At 43.8% G+C, this 14,919-nt stretch overlaps 2 protein-coding genes across 3 annotated transcripts in view; one reads left to right on the forward strand and one right to left on the reverse strand.

Annotated features, from left to right (window-relative positions):
* Positions 1 to 14,919, forward strand: part of LOC138949186 (deoxynucleotidyltransferase terminal-interacting protein 2-like) — a 182,335-nt gene that overhangs the window by 159,835 nt on the left and 7,581 nt on the right. The gene's annotated exons all lie outside the window — the stretch shown is intronic.
* Positions 1 to 14,919, reverse strand: part of LOC138949182 (NADPH oxidase activator 1-like) — a 148,966-nt gene that overhangs the window by 123,054 nt on the left and 10,993 nt on the right. For both annotated transcript variants that reach the window (XM_070320959.1, XM_070320958.1), the window contains exon 4: positions 11,793 to 11,852. In XM_070320959.1, coding sequence (XP_070177060.1) covers positions 11,793 to 11,852 — 60 coding nt within the window. The remainder of the gene's footprint in view (positions 1 to 11,792; positions 11,853 to 14,919) is intronic.

Here is a 14,919-nt window from a genome sequence, read left to right on the forward strand (position 1 = left end):
CAACCCCACAGCGGGGAGGCGGGAGGGAATAAACGATGTGAGTTGGGTAAGTATATTAATCAAATGAAAATTTATTACTAAAATTTTTGATTAAATTACATATCTTACCCAACTCACATATAGCAGATTGCTACTATAGGTGGCGGGTATATAGTGAAATCATGAAATTAGAACCTGTTCCGAGGCTACCATAACCGGTAACGCGGAACTGCCGTCCTGTCCCAAGACGTCTCTGAGGGAGAAGTTAATAAAAACCTCCTCAGACCGCCCGTAAGCCGACTCCAGTACTTCAGCCAAACCGGCCCGACCAGAGGACTGTCAAAGAGGAGGCCCAAGGCCTTGCCTCATACAGTGAGAGGCAAAACTGCCCTAACATCTCCAGACTGTGTTACCCGTACGAAACGTTCTTATAAGAAATTGGACCCAATTTCATATAAGATTCTTATAAGAGTCTTGTATGACCATTTCATATATGTGGCTTATAGGTATTTTAAATGCAAATGAGGTAAATTCTTATAAGAAACTTATATGAATCATATATGAACCTATAACCTGAGCTCATATAGGTCTCTTATATGAATCTTATATTCTCTTATAAGAAAGCTATAGGTCTCTTATATGAAATGTTCATATATGAGACTTATAAGAATCTTATATGAAACCTACATCTCCCTTATAGGATTCTTATATGTCTCATATATGATATTTATGTCTCATACTAGACACACGACCTTGACCTACATTTGTGTTTACAAGGGAAATAACACCTGCCTAACCCAATTTAACTGTCTTGACTTTGAATTATAATGAATCCAACTGCAAAATACCTTTTGGTTCAGTATATATACATATCTTTACTGAAGTTGTGTTTATTTTGAGGGCAAAAACAAACAGATCTCTAAATCACTGGTCACAAGAAGAGGAGTAAGACATGCACTGTCCTCTTCAAATCCAATACTTTGAAACTTGAAATTATGAACAAGAAACAACAAACAAGTTACAGCCACAAATAATTTTCTTGAATATGCACAGCTGTCACAGTTTCTTGTTGCTTGAACCAAAGTAGTGCTGGTAAACATGATTTGATCACCTGATGCAGAACCAGAACTGTAAAGTAAAACAAATAATGGAGGGAAATTCTGGATTTTGAATAAAAACACAAACCTGTCAGTGTCAAGCTGTTGGGTTGGTTGGGCTGCCAGCCACCCACAAACATCAGCATGACATATATTCATACATCAAGTCCAATTATTTCTGTAAGAACTTTGCATTTTAGTCCTGCTCTTTCACTGATTTTCTGCTAAACATCCTCACAGAGCTGCTGTCACAAAGATGGCCGTTCAGTCAGGGGGAGATAATGCTCAAGGCAAACCATCCACTTCCTGTTCATATATGAAACATATATGAAAGCCAGTATTGCCAGTAATTCAGCATTGTCCAATATCTTTTCTAAGTCCTGAATTCTCCTATGCAGAAACTAAGTGATGATTCATATAAGAGTCATATAAGATTCATATAAGAAACATATAAGAGAACTATAGGTTTCTGGAAGTGCAGGTTCTCATATATGATTCATATATGATTCTTATATGAATTGGGGTCTTTTTCATATAAGAGACTTATAAGAAACCTATTCCTACAACTGACATACATAGCTTTTTACTTGTCATATATGAAACTTATATGTTTCTTATAAGAAACTTATAGGTTTCTTATATGTCTCTTATATGTTCATATATGTTCATTTCGTACGGGCAATCACCAGGTAAGCGCCTGTCTGATCAAAGTGGAGACTCACTTGGTTAAATAAACTTTCGCAATATCCTTACACCTTGCTGTGCTAAGTGATATCATAAAAGCTTCAGATTTTCTGACCCAATGCCGAGTCCGTGACAGGTACCTTCTGAGAGTCCTCACGGGACAAATAACCACATCAAGCTCCCCAGGAGCAAGAGTCCAGTGTAGCAGTCCATCTAGGTAAGGTTGACTTCAAAAAGTCATACCCCTACCAGAGTAGATAGACCTGTACCCACCCTAATACAGTGTTTAACGTCATTTCCAACCGTTTAAGGTTAAATCAAGACGGAGACGAAAGATAAGGCAAATGGCCTTTGATTCCACGATCTAACAAGGTCCGTGAAAGTCAGAAAATTTTTCGAAAATCGAAATATTAAAACGGTTAAACCTGACTCTAAAGGAGCCAAAATCTTGCTTCATGAATTGAAAATACAATTGGAAGCTGGTTTTCCCCGTTTTTCGCATCAAAGCCAAGGTTGAATCACGATGGAGATGAAAGATAAGGCAAGTAACCTTTGATTCAATGATCTAACAAGATCCGTGCAAGTCGGAAAAAACTTCGAAACCCGAAAAGTTTTAATTGACTAAACGTGACTGTAAAGGAGCCAAACCCTTGCTTCATGAATTGAAAATGCAACTCGAAGCTTGTTTTTCCATTTTTGCTTAAATGCCAGAAAATTTCGAAGAAACCCAAAAGTCATAGATCAGTCTTTCTTGAAAAGATGTCTATATTCAAAATAGCCAGAAAGTACGCTTACTCCCACTTCTCACAGAAGCTACTAGAGTAAGCTTGGCCGTTTTCCGTGTAGATCCGCCAGGCTAGTCTTAAAACGGGTTAAAGCAACGCTGCACCAAGCCGTACCAAAGTGACAGAAATTACATAAAGTCTTAAAAATAAGACATGGAAGAAAAACGAAAACCAAGAATAGGTGGATCGCCACCTGCATTACCCGTAGAGAAGAGGAGTTCTTTCCGTAAGAAATAAGCGCTTCGTACCAAGCCAGTCTAAGTGACAAGCGAACAAACACGCCAAAACCCCTATAAAGACTCTGAACCAAATCCAGAGTTGAGGCGGAAGCCCCTAAGTATCTCAAGGATACCCTTACAGTAGACCTCCGTGTAACTGGAATGTGAGAAAGCAAAGACGCCTTCTTGCCAGCCTTAAGAGGTCTGGAACCAAGATTGCAAAGACCCGTACTGTGCGACCAACAGGTCGCCAAAACGATCTATGAGAAAGATCCTGTGAAAGCGAGGGTATAGAGCCAAAAGCTAAAGTAGATAACAGCCAGCCTGAAGCTTTTCGTTTGGAAACAAACAACAGCCAAGGCCTGCCTTGCGCTTTCCTTTCACCGTGAGCGTCTCTTTGATAGATAAAAGCCCGCGTGCAAAGAAGGGGTCTCAAAAAGAGACCTTTCAAACAAGAAAGAGATTAAAGTCTAGCCAAAAGAACAATACTTTAAAGGCAGAGGCTTACCCTCAGGTAAAAACCGGCAAAGTTAACTCCTTTGTATCTGCGTCCTGTCAGACCACAAAGATATCCAGTTAGAACGTAACCACCCAGGCGAGAGAAAAAGCGAGTTCTGTTCAAACGAGCCCATCATAAAAACCCGAAGCCACAATCTCCCCGAGCTAGGAGATCTTGATCTTACAGACACTTTCTCCTAGCTATCAAAATCCAGATGGATGTTAGCCAAACCCGAGGGCGGTTCCGTAGAACAAAAACAGAGAACCTAAGTTCTTAAGTTTGGAGTTAACCGAAGCCTACAGAAAGCGCTCCGCGAGTGACACGCTCTTGAGTGTAAGACACAAGCTAAAGCAACACCGCCGCAGGTATAAAGTCGAACGTTGTCTACACAGGTAGTGGTGACAAAGAAGACTCGCTTGTGAAAACTCCACAAGAACAAAAAGACCCCGCCAGAGGATCTAAGAACTTAACACTCAAAGATTCTCCTCAGAAGGCTCAAATCAACTACAAAATGCCGCGAACAGCGACACAGCTGAAGTATGAGCCTCCCCTCGTTCAAAAGCATCATAACAATCATCGAAATGATGAGAACCAGTCACCAATCCCGATAAGGCAATACTTGCCAAAAATCGGAAAAGTTTTGAAAAATTCAACACCGGAACTCCATGACCAAAACTCCATCCACCTGTCTCCTTCCAGCTGGAAGACTGGAAAAGGAAGTGGACACAGCCTGAATAACAGCAAAGGAACCGCAGCGACGGAACCGAAAGCCAAAGGCTGAAAGGTGCCGACTACCAACACCCCAGTGTTAACGGTAGAAGGCTATCCCATCCTGTACCGGAAGACACAGCCACAAAAGCGGAAGCGAAACCGGCCGTGGATTAGTAAACATCAGAACCCACAGGTAGCATAAAAACACACCGGACGATCCCGTTGTCCTCAAACCATTTCAGCTGCGAGCGCCACTGCACTTGCTAACATGAAACGGAACCTAAATTCAGTGCTCTTCAGTAATGCGTAAGCACCTTCATCTGAACAGCCGTCAAGCACAACCGTGCAATCCGGAAGCTGACTCCCTGTTTGACTTAACTGTCCAACAAAGAACCAGCCCTACTGTTCGCTACCTGCCCCCGTTCCTGTCAAAACCTAAATGCCGTTTTCCACTGCCCAGGTCACTGCGCTGGACAACTTGAACGGCAAGTTAAGCTGGGTGTCATCCACCACCGTGGACACACCCTCACAATCCTCTCCTTCCTACTTGGTTACAAAGTTAGGAAGGTGACCCCCAGAGAGACTCGCATGGTCAATCCAAGAATCACTCAGCCCAACAACCTCCTGCCCCCAGGGCGGAAGCTTACGTTGCCCAGCCACGAAAATGCGTGCTACATTCCTCCTGCGAACGTACACCACTTTCACCGGAGAACCCGGCTACACGCGGCCAATTGCCAACTCCAGGGCAATGGACAATAAATCCAGGAAGCTGAAGAGAACATCCTGTTCCTCCGAACTTCCAGAAGTCGGAACCAGATAGAGGTGGAGTAAGTTACCCCTTTGTTCTCAACCACCCCTTCCGGTCAAAACTTAAATGCCGTTTTCCGCCGCCCACGTCACTGCGCTGGACAATTTGAACGGCAAGTTAAGCTGGGTGTCGTCCATCCCCGTGGACGCACTCGTTATCCTTTCCTTCATGCTCGCAAACGCAATCAGGAAGGTGACCCCCGGAAAGACGTTCCCGGCCAAGCCGTTCGCGGTCGATCCCAGGATCACCAATTTTCAAAATACCTAAATGCCGTTTTCCGCTGCCCACGTCACTGCGCTGGACAACTTGAACGGCAAGTAAGCTGGGAGTCGTCCACCACCGTGGACGCACCCTCGTTAACCTCTCCTTCATGCTCGCAATCGCAATCAGGAAGGTGACACCCAGAAAGACACTCCTGGTCGATCCAAGCACCACCTAGTTTTGCACACAGTACCTAAATGCCGTTTTCCGCTGCCCACGTCACTGCGCTGAACAACTTGAACGGCAAGTAAGCTGGGAGTCGTCCACCACCGTGGACGCACCCTCGTTAACCTCTCCTTCATGCTCGCAATCACAATCAGGAAGGTGACACCCAGAAAGACACTCCTGGTCGATCCAAGCACCACCTAGCTTTGCACACAGTAAACCAGTCGTCTTGCACTACCATGCAATCCGAAAGCTGACTCCCGTACTTACTACCATCGTCTAGCAGAGAACCAGCTTTACTGTCTACCTCCCGCCCAGAGGGCGGAAGCGGAAGCCACACACACTCGCCCCCGTCCACGGACTGAGCAGAGTGCAGTGGAACTTCCTTACGCGCACCAGGGCTCTTACTCCCCACTGAAAGGCCGCCAAAGCGGGTTGAGTCAGCCGAGAGATAAAAACTTTCGCCCGGCCGCCATGCGCCTGAGGCTACTCGCTCCTGACCGCGTGCCGAGTTTTGGCCGGAGAACCCGGTTACTAACTCAGCAGACATACCTTGTGTTTGTGACAGCACGCCGGCAGGCGAACCCCTCAAAAGCGGCAAACGGAAAGACATCCTCATCCTGAGAGGCATGCACATCCACCCGTGTGACTGTAGCGGAAGGGGACGGTCGAACCTTGGCAAGGGCAGCGACGTCAGCCACCCGGAAGGGAGAGAACGAAGCTCCACTCTCGTCGATGACATTTCGGCCGCTAAAGTAGAAACCTGCGAACTAAGAGATAACAACGCGGCAAAGTCCGCGGATGCCAAAACAGGCCCCACCGGGGAAGACTCCCCTATAGCAGGTTAATCAACATGAGCGATATTGTCAACCGGCTTAGTAGACAAAATGGACGCAGTACTGTCTACCGGCTTTGCGGGTAAAATCCCAACACATCAAAACATTTTTAAGCAAGAGTATCTTCAACAGAAACGGACGCTTGACCGGATTGTTTAGACTTTCTAGGAGCTTTCATAGGCGAAGAGGGCACAGCAGAACCTGTAAAGGAGCTGACCTCTTCTTAGCATTGTCGGCCATGACAAAAAAACGACTCACGAAAAATTTATGAAAAAATTTCTAAGTCCAAAATGCGGCCGACAATGCTGCCAAAATCAAGAAACATACAAGAAACGACCTCACCTCAACATAGTTGTGAAGTCCAGAAGACAAAAAGATACCAAGAGGAGCGAAACAAAGTCAAAATGACTAAGTAACAACGGCTGAACAGCCGGAGCGTACATCAAATGCGACCAGTCTCACTGACGCTGAGTTTTAGAATGATGCATATGGCGGCGTATGCGCGCGCATACGGAAGGCAGGCTCGTTTCCGGGCTGGCCTAGACACCCTTACGGGTCTCGGTCACTCTTTTTTAGAGGCTCCTTCCTTGTTACCAAGGGGACGCGTACAGCGTTACCAGCACTGAACCAGGGTTAATTGCTATATGTGAGTTGGGTAAGATATGTAATTTAATCGAAAATTTTAATAATAAATTTTCATTTGATTAATATACTTACCCAACTCATATTATTACAATTTACTTCAGTTTTGTGCTAGAACGCTGAACTACGCTTCGCCCTGGTAAGGGGGGAAGTAACCCTAAAAATAGAACGGCCTTGATGGTCACATGACAACGCCAGGTCAAGGCTACCTCCCTACATGCACTGCGCATATATAACACGATCATATGTTCTCTGTTTGCAAGTTTGTCCAGTGTCTTGTCCCCACATAAAGCATATTAACTCTACCTGTCCCAAGATAGGCCAAATGGTTCTAAGAGGACGTTAAAACTAATTATCATCATCATCATCTCGCCGCCATCTTGTCTTCATTCGCTTGAAGCGCCCTCTTATTTTTAGGGAATCTAAAGCGGGGTAGGCGGGAGGGACTTCACGATGTGAGTTGGGTAAGTATATTAATCAAATGAAAATTTATTATTAAAATTTTCGATTAAATTACATATCTTATCCCAACTCACATATATTACATTAGATTGCTAATTAAGGTGGTGGGAAGCTCACCCATGAGCTAGGCAACAATTGCCCTGCTGCTACCATTGCTGGTAGCGCATTGAAACCGCCCTGCCGCGCACTGGAAATGTCGCGCAGGTAGTGGTTGATAAAGACATCCTCCGATCTCCAGTAGGCGGAGTCTAGGACTTCAGATAATCTTCCTGATTTTAGCACCAACTTAGATATATGTCCTTTCTTTATTTATTTGGTGTTTAACGTCGTTTTCAACCGTTCAAGGTTAAGATATATGTCCTTAACTCTCTTTGTGTTCAAAGACGATAAGAGTAGCTTTTATTTGTGATCTTAACTCCTTGTATGAGACAGGAAGGAGCATAGCGATCTAACTTGTCAGATTCATAAGACTGTGGCGAGAATCCTATAAAGAGGAATAACTTAAACCATCGGAGATGGTTGTCCTGACTTCTGATTCTTGGCTAAGAAGTCTGGCCGGAAACGGAGTGAGATAGAGCGTCTCTATTGAATACTACGTCTCCCGGTAAGCCGGAGAGTGCGTGAATCTCGCTACAGCTGTGTGCCGTAGCTAGAAGCAAAGTGGAGAGCGTTTCACGCGTCAGATTATGAAGGCGAGCGGACTGTAGCGGTTCAAAATCTGTGGAGCATAGAAACTCCAGTACCAAAAGACTCAGACTTGTCCTGCTGTGACCCTTTGGTTATGAACGCTATCGAGCCTATGGTCTCTCTGTTAAGGGAGACCTGTAATCTTATACTGCGAGCTAAGTAAGACACGCTGATAAGATTAGGAAGAAACATAGCCAAATTCAGGTAAGGCCTATGAGTAGGTCCATGCTCTATCTCGCACAGTCTGGAAGGAGCCCAAGGGAGAACTGTCCAATTTACGAACATGCCCCCCCCCCCTTTTCCTTTCCACCTTGTCTCATAAGACTTATGAGTGAAGAGGAAGGCCCCGTTTGCGAGAGTGTGACAGAATGTCACTGATCTTTTCAAAGAAAAGGATGAAGTTCAGAGAGTAAATCAAGCTCCAGAGAAAACAACCGTTGTCCTCAATGGCTACGGGAGTGGTATCAGTGAGAACTATGTACCCAAGTCCCTAAGCGGTGGCTTGAAAGAAAGGGAGGCGAACTCCGGTGAAACCGGCAGTGTAACCCTCTAGGGAGCGAAGTACTGCTGATGTTGTGTTTGAGTAAACGACAGTACAATAGCTGAAGCCGGAAGGCCGCAGCTTGAATGTTAAAGAGATTGCCTGCCGGGCCCGTGTTCCAAACGGTCACCCATCCCGGTAGTAACCGGGCCCGATGCTGGTTAACCTCGGTGGTCGGACAAGACCGTGTTGTTGCCTTTGGCTGTAAAACAAGAAAGTCTATGCCATGGCTGCAAAGAAGCGGGTATACTTTCCCTGTTGCAAAAGCAGGGGTGAAAAGTCGGGTATTGAAAACCTGATTGCCTGTTAGTTCTGTGTTAATCCAGCCCGCAATTGGGGAAGACACGTCTGGGTATCGGTAACCTGATCCGCTCTCAGACCATGCTCATATCAATTCCCGTCCCAAGGGAGGGGTGAGTGAGCGTCTCACGAGTTTTAATTTTTCCCGATGACTGTATGGCTAGAGGCATTACGTGGAGCTAGTTCTGAAACCTTGTGAAAATATCTTCAAGGGAAGAGAACTGGCTTGGAAAAGAAGTGGACTCTTGTTAGAGGAGGCCGCTATATAGCCAAGGTTCCATTAACTGGTACTTCAAGTACTGGTAACCTGAAGTTCGATATCCCCGAGGGTAAAGGTAAGCTATACATAAGTGCGGAAGTGACTCAAGACTATAATGTCCCTAGAAACCATGCAGAGGGATCTGAGTATGTATCCGAAGCTGAATCCCTGAAACTGGAGTTTCGTGATTCAGCCTTCGTTGGCTTAATCTAGAGGAAAAGAGTACTATTTTGCGATGTAGGAGAGGACTCCTGGCGCAAAGTCAAGTTGTGCAAAATCCAGGGGCCACCGCTGGGAAGACTACAGTAAGAGTGTACTTTGTTAACTCGCGGTATAAAAAGGCCCCTGAGGGGTGTAAAGCTGAAGTTGAATCACTGAACCAGAAGGTGTGTGTTTCTAACTGTTATTGCCAACCAAACGCGTTCACTATCTTTTGCGTCTGGGAAAAAGATCCCCCAAAAAGCTTTAGTGCCGAACATAAGGATCGCCACATGATGGTGTCCTTAGTTCTGTTCGTAACTCTAAATGTGAAAATTTGGAAGGTTTGAGAGTGCTTCATGTTGTCCGGCAATAGTCGCTGATGTGCGACTGTGAAGCCGTTTATCCTTAAACAAAGAGGCTTGTACGTCTGAAGCTAGCCATAAGCTGTCTGACGTAGAGTCCTAGATTGACGTCACCCAGTCTCCTGGTCTGAGTGCGTCTCTAACTGACGCGGGTGTCTCCATTGTGAACTTGATTGTCTCAGATATCTGTTCAGAGGGGACAAGTCTAAAACTGGGCGCCAGCCCCCTGAAGCCTTCGGCACCACGAAAATTCTCCCATAGAAACCTGGGGAGTTGTGATCCGTTACTTCGTCTATCGCCTCCTTCTGTATCAGAGACAAGATTTCTGCTTGTATCGCTGTCTTTGCTTCCGTTTTGATGGGAAACTTGAACAGCTGTGGCGCTCTGGTTAAGGGAGCCTTCACCTCCTTCCAGAATAGCCTGAACCCCGAACGCACTATACCCGTGCATCGCTAACGCTGAAGAGTAGAATGAATAAAACATGGCGGCGAGAGCACGTGTGCGCAATGCATGTTGGGAGGTAACCTTGACCTGGCGTTGTCATGTGACCGTCAAGGCTGTTCTATTTTTAGGGTTACTTCCCCCCTACCAGGGTGGAGCGTAGTTTTCAGCGTTCTAGCACTAAACTGAAGTAAATTCCTATATGTGAATTGGGATAAGATATGTAATTTAATTGGAAGTCTGTGCCTTTAAACCGTTCATAGTCAGGTCGCTACTTAACAATCGGCATGCCGCGCAGACAAGCCCCAGGCGGAAGAGAATGAAAATGTGGCGGGGGGGGGGGGGGGGGGTTGATTTGCGAGAGTGGTGGAGGGGTGATAAGCGGAATGGAACAAAGGCCGCCGATGAAGGAGGTGGGGCCTGCTAGTATTCGCATGCGCGTGGTGGACATTTACTCCCGACTTATTACAGATGTGTTCTTTTACTTTGTGTTATCACTATCAGTTGTCTTTTTTGTCCGTCCAAAGAAAACGGATGAATGGACGATTTTCTTCTCTTTCTTTCTTTTTTTTGATATTCACAACAACAAAATTACATAAACTTGATTTACAAACTAAGAAAATATCGTAAAATCATACTCGAACAGTGTTACAAAACTGTGAGACCATCTCCAGAGCAGATTATTTTTCACGAAAGCGGGATTTACTTCAATGCTGAGGGTGTCTGTAACATGTGGTGTCCCATCCTGAACTCAGGTCAAAATGAGTTCGGCTCATTCTCTCCCTGACCGGACGCTACAGTCCTACGCGAATCTATCAAAACAAAAATACAGAGTTATCTCCCATATGGTTTTCGCGAGCACTGATCTAAATTTGAGATCAGTGTTCGCGAGACGAAAATGATTGCAGATTGGCTGACTTCGACAGTGATCTCCGTTCTGTTCTTCACAGTTATGATAAAGACATCGTTCTAAGGTCAAAACAAGTTGAAATTTTGGGACTGCTGCCGGAAGGAGACCGTAATATATGGTTTCATCACTGTCAACTGGTTACAGAAAAAATCGTCTGCTCTTGTGAGCGACGAAACCAAACGGTTGATTATCACGTGACACTTTTGCCATATTTAGAGTTGTTTGCACAGTAAATACAGCCGCGAATAATAGCTCGCTTGAAACTGTCCTACATATCAATTCCTTTGTAATTTAAAAATCACAAAACACCATGAAAAATCATTATCGACGATCGCGAATCTGCTTATATCAATAATACATTACAAAAAGCTCTAAATATGTAAACAAAAAATAAAAAAAAATCGGTTTCCTTGCCAGACAAGGAAACTCAAGGCATCCTGTCAGGGAGAGAATGAGCCGAACTCATTTTGACCTGAGTTCAGGATGGTGGTGTCCAGCCGCTTCAGCCGTGTTCGTTTTGAATTCCACCGTCAGTGTTTGAAGTGGGCTTATAATCTAGACGAAGCTAAGTAGATGCGGAGCGACAGTCAGCAGATTCTGCGATTTTATGATCTGTGCCTAGGTCGGGATGTGATGCAGGGAATTTCAAGTGCTCTTTAAAAGTACCAGTCGGCCAGATCGAGTCAAGGTGTGATTTTCCTAGACCTTATACTTTGGAACAAAACATCCATTAACATGTCTAAAACACTTTTGCAAAGTTCAAATCATTCTGATGAATAGTGTTGAAATTATCTTGTCATCCGTGAACTAACATGTTTTGATTCAACGCTTTGCTTATTTTTCATTTTTATTATTTTTTCCAAAGTCAATCTAAGACCAATTTTTGTTTGGGACTATATACTATCATTCTACGTTCTAAACAACATTTCATGTTCAAGACATACCTTCATTACTGGCTGCTGCTTCCTGAGGCACTTTTCAACAGCTCCCTGGTTATGCTCAATCTAAAACCAGTAGAAAGGAACTTAACACAGTAAACCACAATCTTAAACCAGAAACAAGATTAACCCCTAGGCTGGTTGTCGCGACATATGTCGCGCTACTTTACGTATACCAGTTGTCACCTGGTTGTCACGACATATGTCGCGCTACTGGCTCAGTCTGTTTGGTCGGTTCCGATTACCTCCCATGGATGCGAAAACCTATATGACCGTTTTTCTTTATTTTTCTCTCTGTTCATTCACCAGTGGCTATGTAACATGTGCTACAGAATTGCACCAGTGTAAGGGTTAACTGGTTCCATTTTTACTATAATATTTACTTTAAAAGGTGTTTTCTACATGTGAGTACAGGAGGGGTCTACCTACATATCTCCTGCTGCGAGCACACCAAACCCAAGCAGTTTTCACTCTCATCCACAACAATAGGTATAACTCAAGGAACGTCTCTTTCTGTTAATTAAGGCAATGTGCGGCACTAAAATTAAACTTTGAGAATACATGAAATAACCTAGTTTTCTTGGTAGTTATTGAAGTGACATAAAAATGAATGAAAAAATTGTGAAAACTAATAGACATAAACTGCTGTAGCTATGGAAACAGCCGCCATGTTGGATTTCTAGGAAACGGTTTTACAGCAACATCACACATCACAAATGCATAATATTTGGCACACGTATACACATGACTTATATCTACAATCATATAGAAAAAAATGTTGACAAAAGACTACAGTTGAATTTGAAAACATTTTTGTAAAAAGGATTAATGAATTTCTAATCGCATATTCATTAATCAACAAGAAGGGCAAAGCCCATACGACTCACATGCTTTACACATTTTTCCTACCAAAATACATGTGACCTTGACCCAAGGTCAAGGTCATCCAAGGTCATGCAACACAAAGCTGTTAATTCAAGACATAGGAAGTACAATGGTGCTTATTGGCTCTTTCTACCATGAGATATGGTCACTTTTAGTGGTTCACTACCTTATTTTGGTCACATTTCATAAGGGTCAAAGTGACCTTGACCTTGATCATATGTGACCAAATGTGTCTCATGATGAAAGCATAACATGTGCCCCACATAATTTTTAAGTTTGAAACAGTTATCTTCCATAGTTCAGGGTCAAGGTCACTTCAAAATATGTATACAATCCAACTTTGAAGAGCTCCTGTGACCTTGACCTTGAAGCAAGGTAAACCAAACTGGTATCAAAAGATGGGGCTTACTTTGCCCTATATATCATATATAGGTGAGGTATTGAATCTCAAAAACTTCAGAGAAAATGTGAAAAATGTGAAAAATAGCTGTTTTTTAGGCAACATTTATGGCCCCTGCGACCTTGACCTTGAAGCAAGGTCAAGATGCTATGTATGTTTTTTGGGGCCTTGTCATCATTCACCATCTTGCCAAATTTGGTACTGATAGACTGAATAGTGTCCAAGAAATAGCCAACGTTAAAGTTTTCCGGACGGACGGACGGACGGACGTCCGGACGGACGGACGGACGGACGACTCGGGTGAGTACATAGACTCACTTTTGCTTCGCATGTGAGTCAAAAATTAATACAAGTAGTAGTAATAGTGGTAAGGGACTGAATTGGTATCCATAAGCCTCACGGCTTTTTTTCGCATCCTATCTCATTATCAAATTTGTTGCAGGTCCATCATATTAAAATAAATTCAACTCTAATCTGTTGTCAAAAAATCGTTCTATCTGATTGTAGATATAAGTCATGTGTAATCCTTGTGCCAAATATTAGGCATTTTTGATGTATGATGTTGCTGACTAAAACTGTTTCCTAGAAATCCAATATGGCGCTGTTTATGCCAGTTTCCATAGCAACGGCTGTCTATGTCCTTTAGTATTCACACATTTTTCGTTTATTTTCATAATTCACTTCAATAACTGCCCAGAACACTAAGTTAATTCATGTATTCACCAAGTTTAAGTTTGGTAATTATAGTGCCTCACATTGCCTTAAGGGGATAGTGATTTAACTAAATTTCTAACTTGATTTGCACATATACTCACAGCTTAAGCAAATGTCCACTTTGCATAGCTCTTTTGTTTGATGTAACACTCAATGTCGTTTGAGCTAAGATGATCATGGTAATTAGCTAATTACAAGGGTATATTCTGGCAGAGGAGCAGCTGGAGGACGCAGATGTGCACCTGGGTTTTAGTAATTGTTTTCTTTCTCAGATTATGAAACTCCCCATTATTGAATACAACCTACCGTATTTGACGGATTACAAGACGCACCGTTTTATAAGCCGCACCCCCGACTTTAAAAAAAAAATTGGGACGAGCCACGTATAGGCCGCGTCACTATATTAGCCGCCGTCATAAAAATATAATCAGATCGTGTCAATCAATCAAAACAACCAGGCAAACGAAAGTACGGTATTTGGCGAAATCGGCTCCGAGAATAAACAAGTGAAACAAAGAAGAAAAGTGAAAAAGTTTGAAGAAAAATATCACACACACAATTTGTAACCAACACACACATGTACAAAGGTGTCTATCGTTCAGTCAGCCTGGTCGGAACCATCAGATTCTGCTGCGGAGAAGCCAGAAAAGTCACTTTCCTCGCTGTCCAACACAAACAGCGACATGATCGCTTCATCCAGAACTGAAGAAGTCGAAGTCGAGGCCGAGGGGGTGACGTCATCATCGGAGCTTGAATCGGTCCCGCTCAGGTCGTCTGCTGTAGTTGCTGCGATGATCTCTGCTCTCAGTTCGGTCTTCAACTCAGGCCATTTCGCGTTTCTTCCTCGGAAAGCCTTCCTGTTCTTCTTGCATCTCGAGAGTTGCTGGCGGACGGATCGCCATCGTCGCACCATGGATTCATTTATTCCAAGCTCAAAAGCAGCGCGCCTGTTGCCCTTGTCATCGGCCAGAGCAATCGCCTTCAGTTTGAACGCTGCATCATACGCGATTCTTTTGGTCTTCGGCATTGTAAATCCAGGACAGTTGTGTCAGTGCAGTGCAAAAGTGTTTCATTAGGTGAATGCATTATTCAAGTTTAAGTAACGTTTTAGCCGCATCTTTTTAAAAGCCGCAA

Source organism: Littorina saxatilis, linkage group LG15 (genome assembly GCF_037325665.1).
Source record: "Littorina saxatilis isolate snail1 linkage group LG15, US_GU_Lsax_2.0, whole genome shotgun sequence".
Lineage (NCBI taxonomy): Eukaryota > Metazoa > Mollusca > Gastropoda > Littorinimorpha > Littorinidae > Littorina > Littorina saxatilis.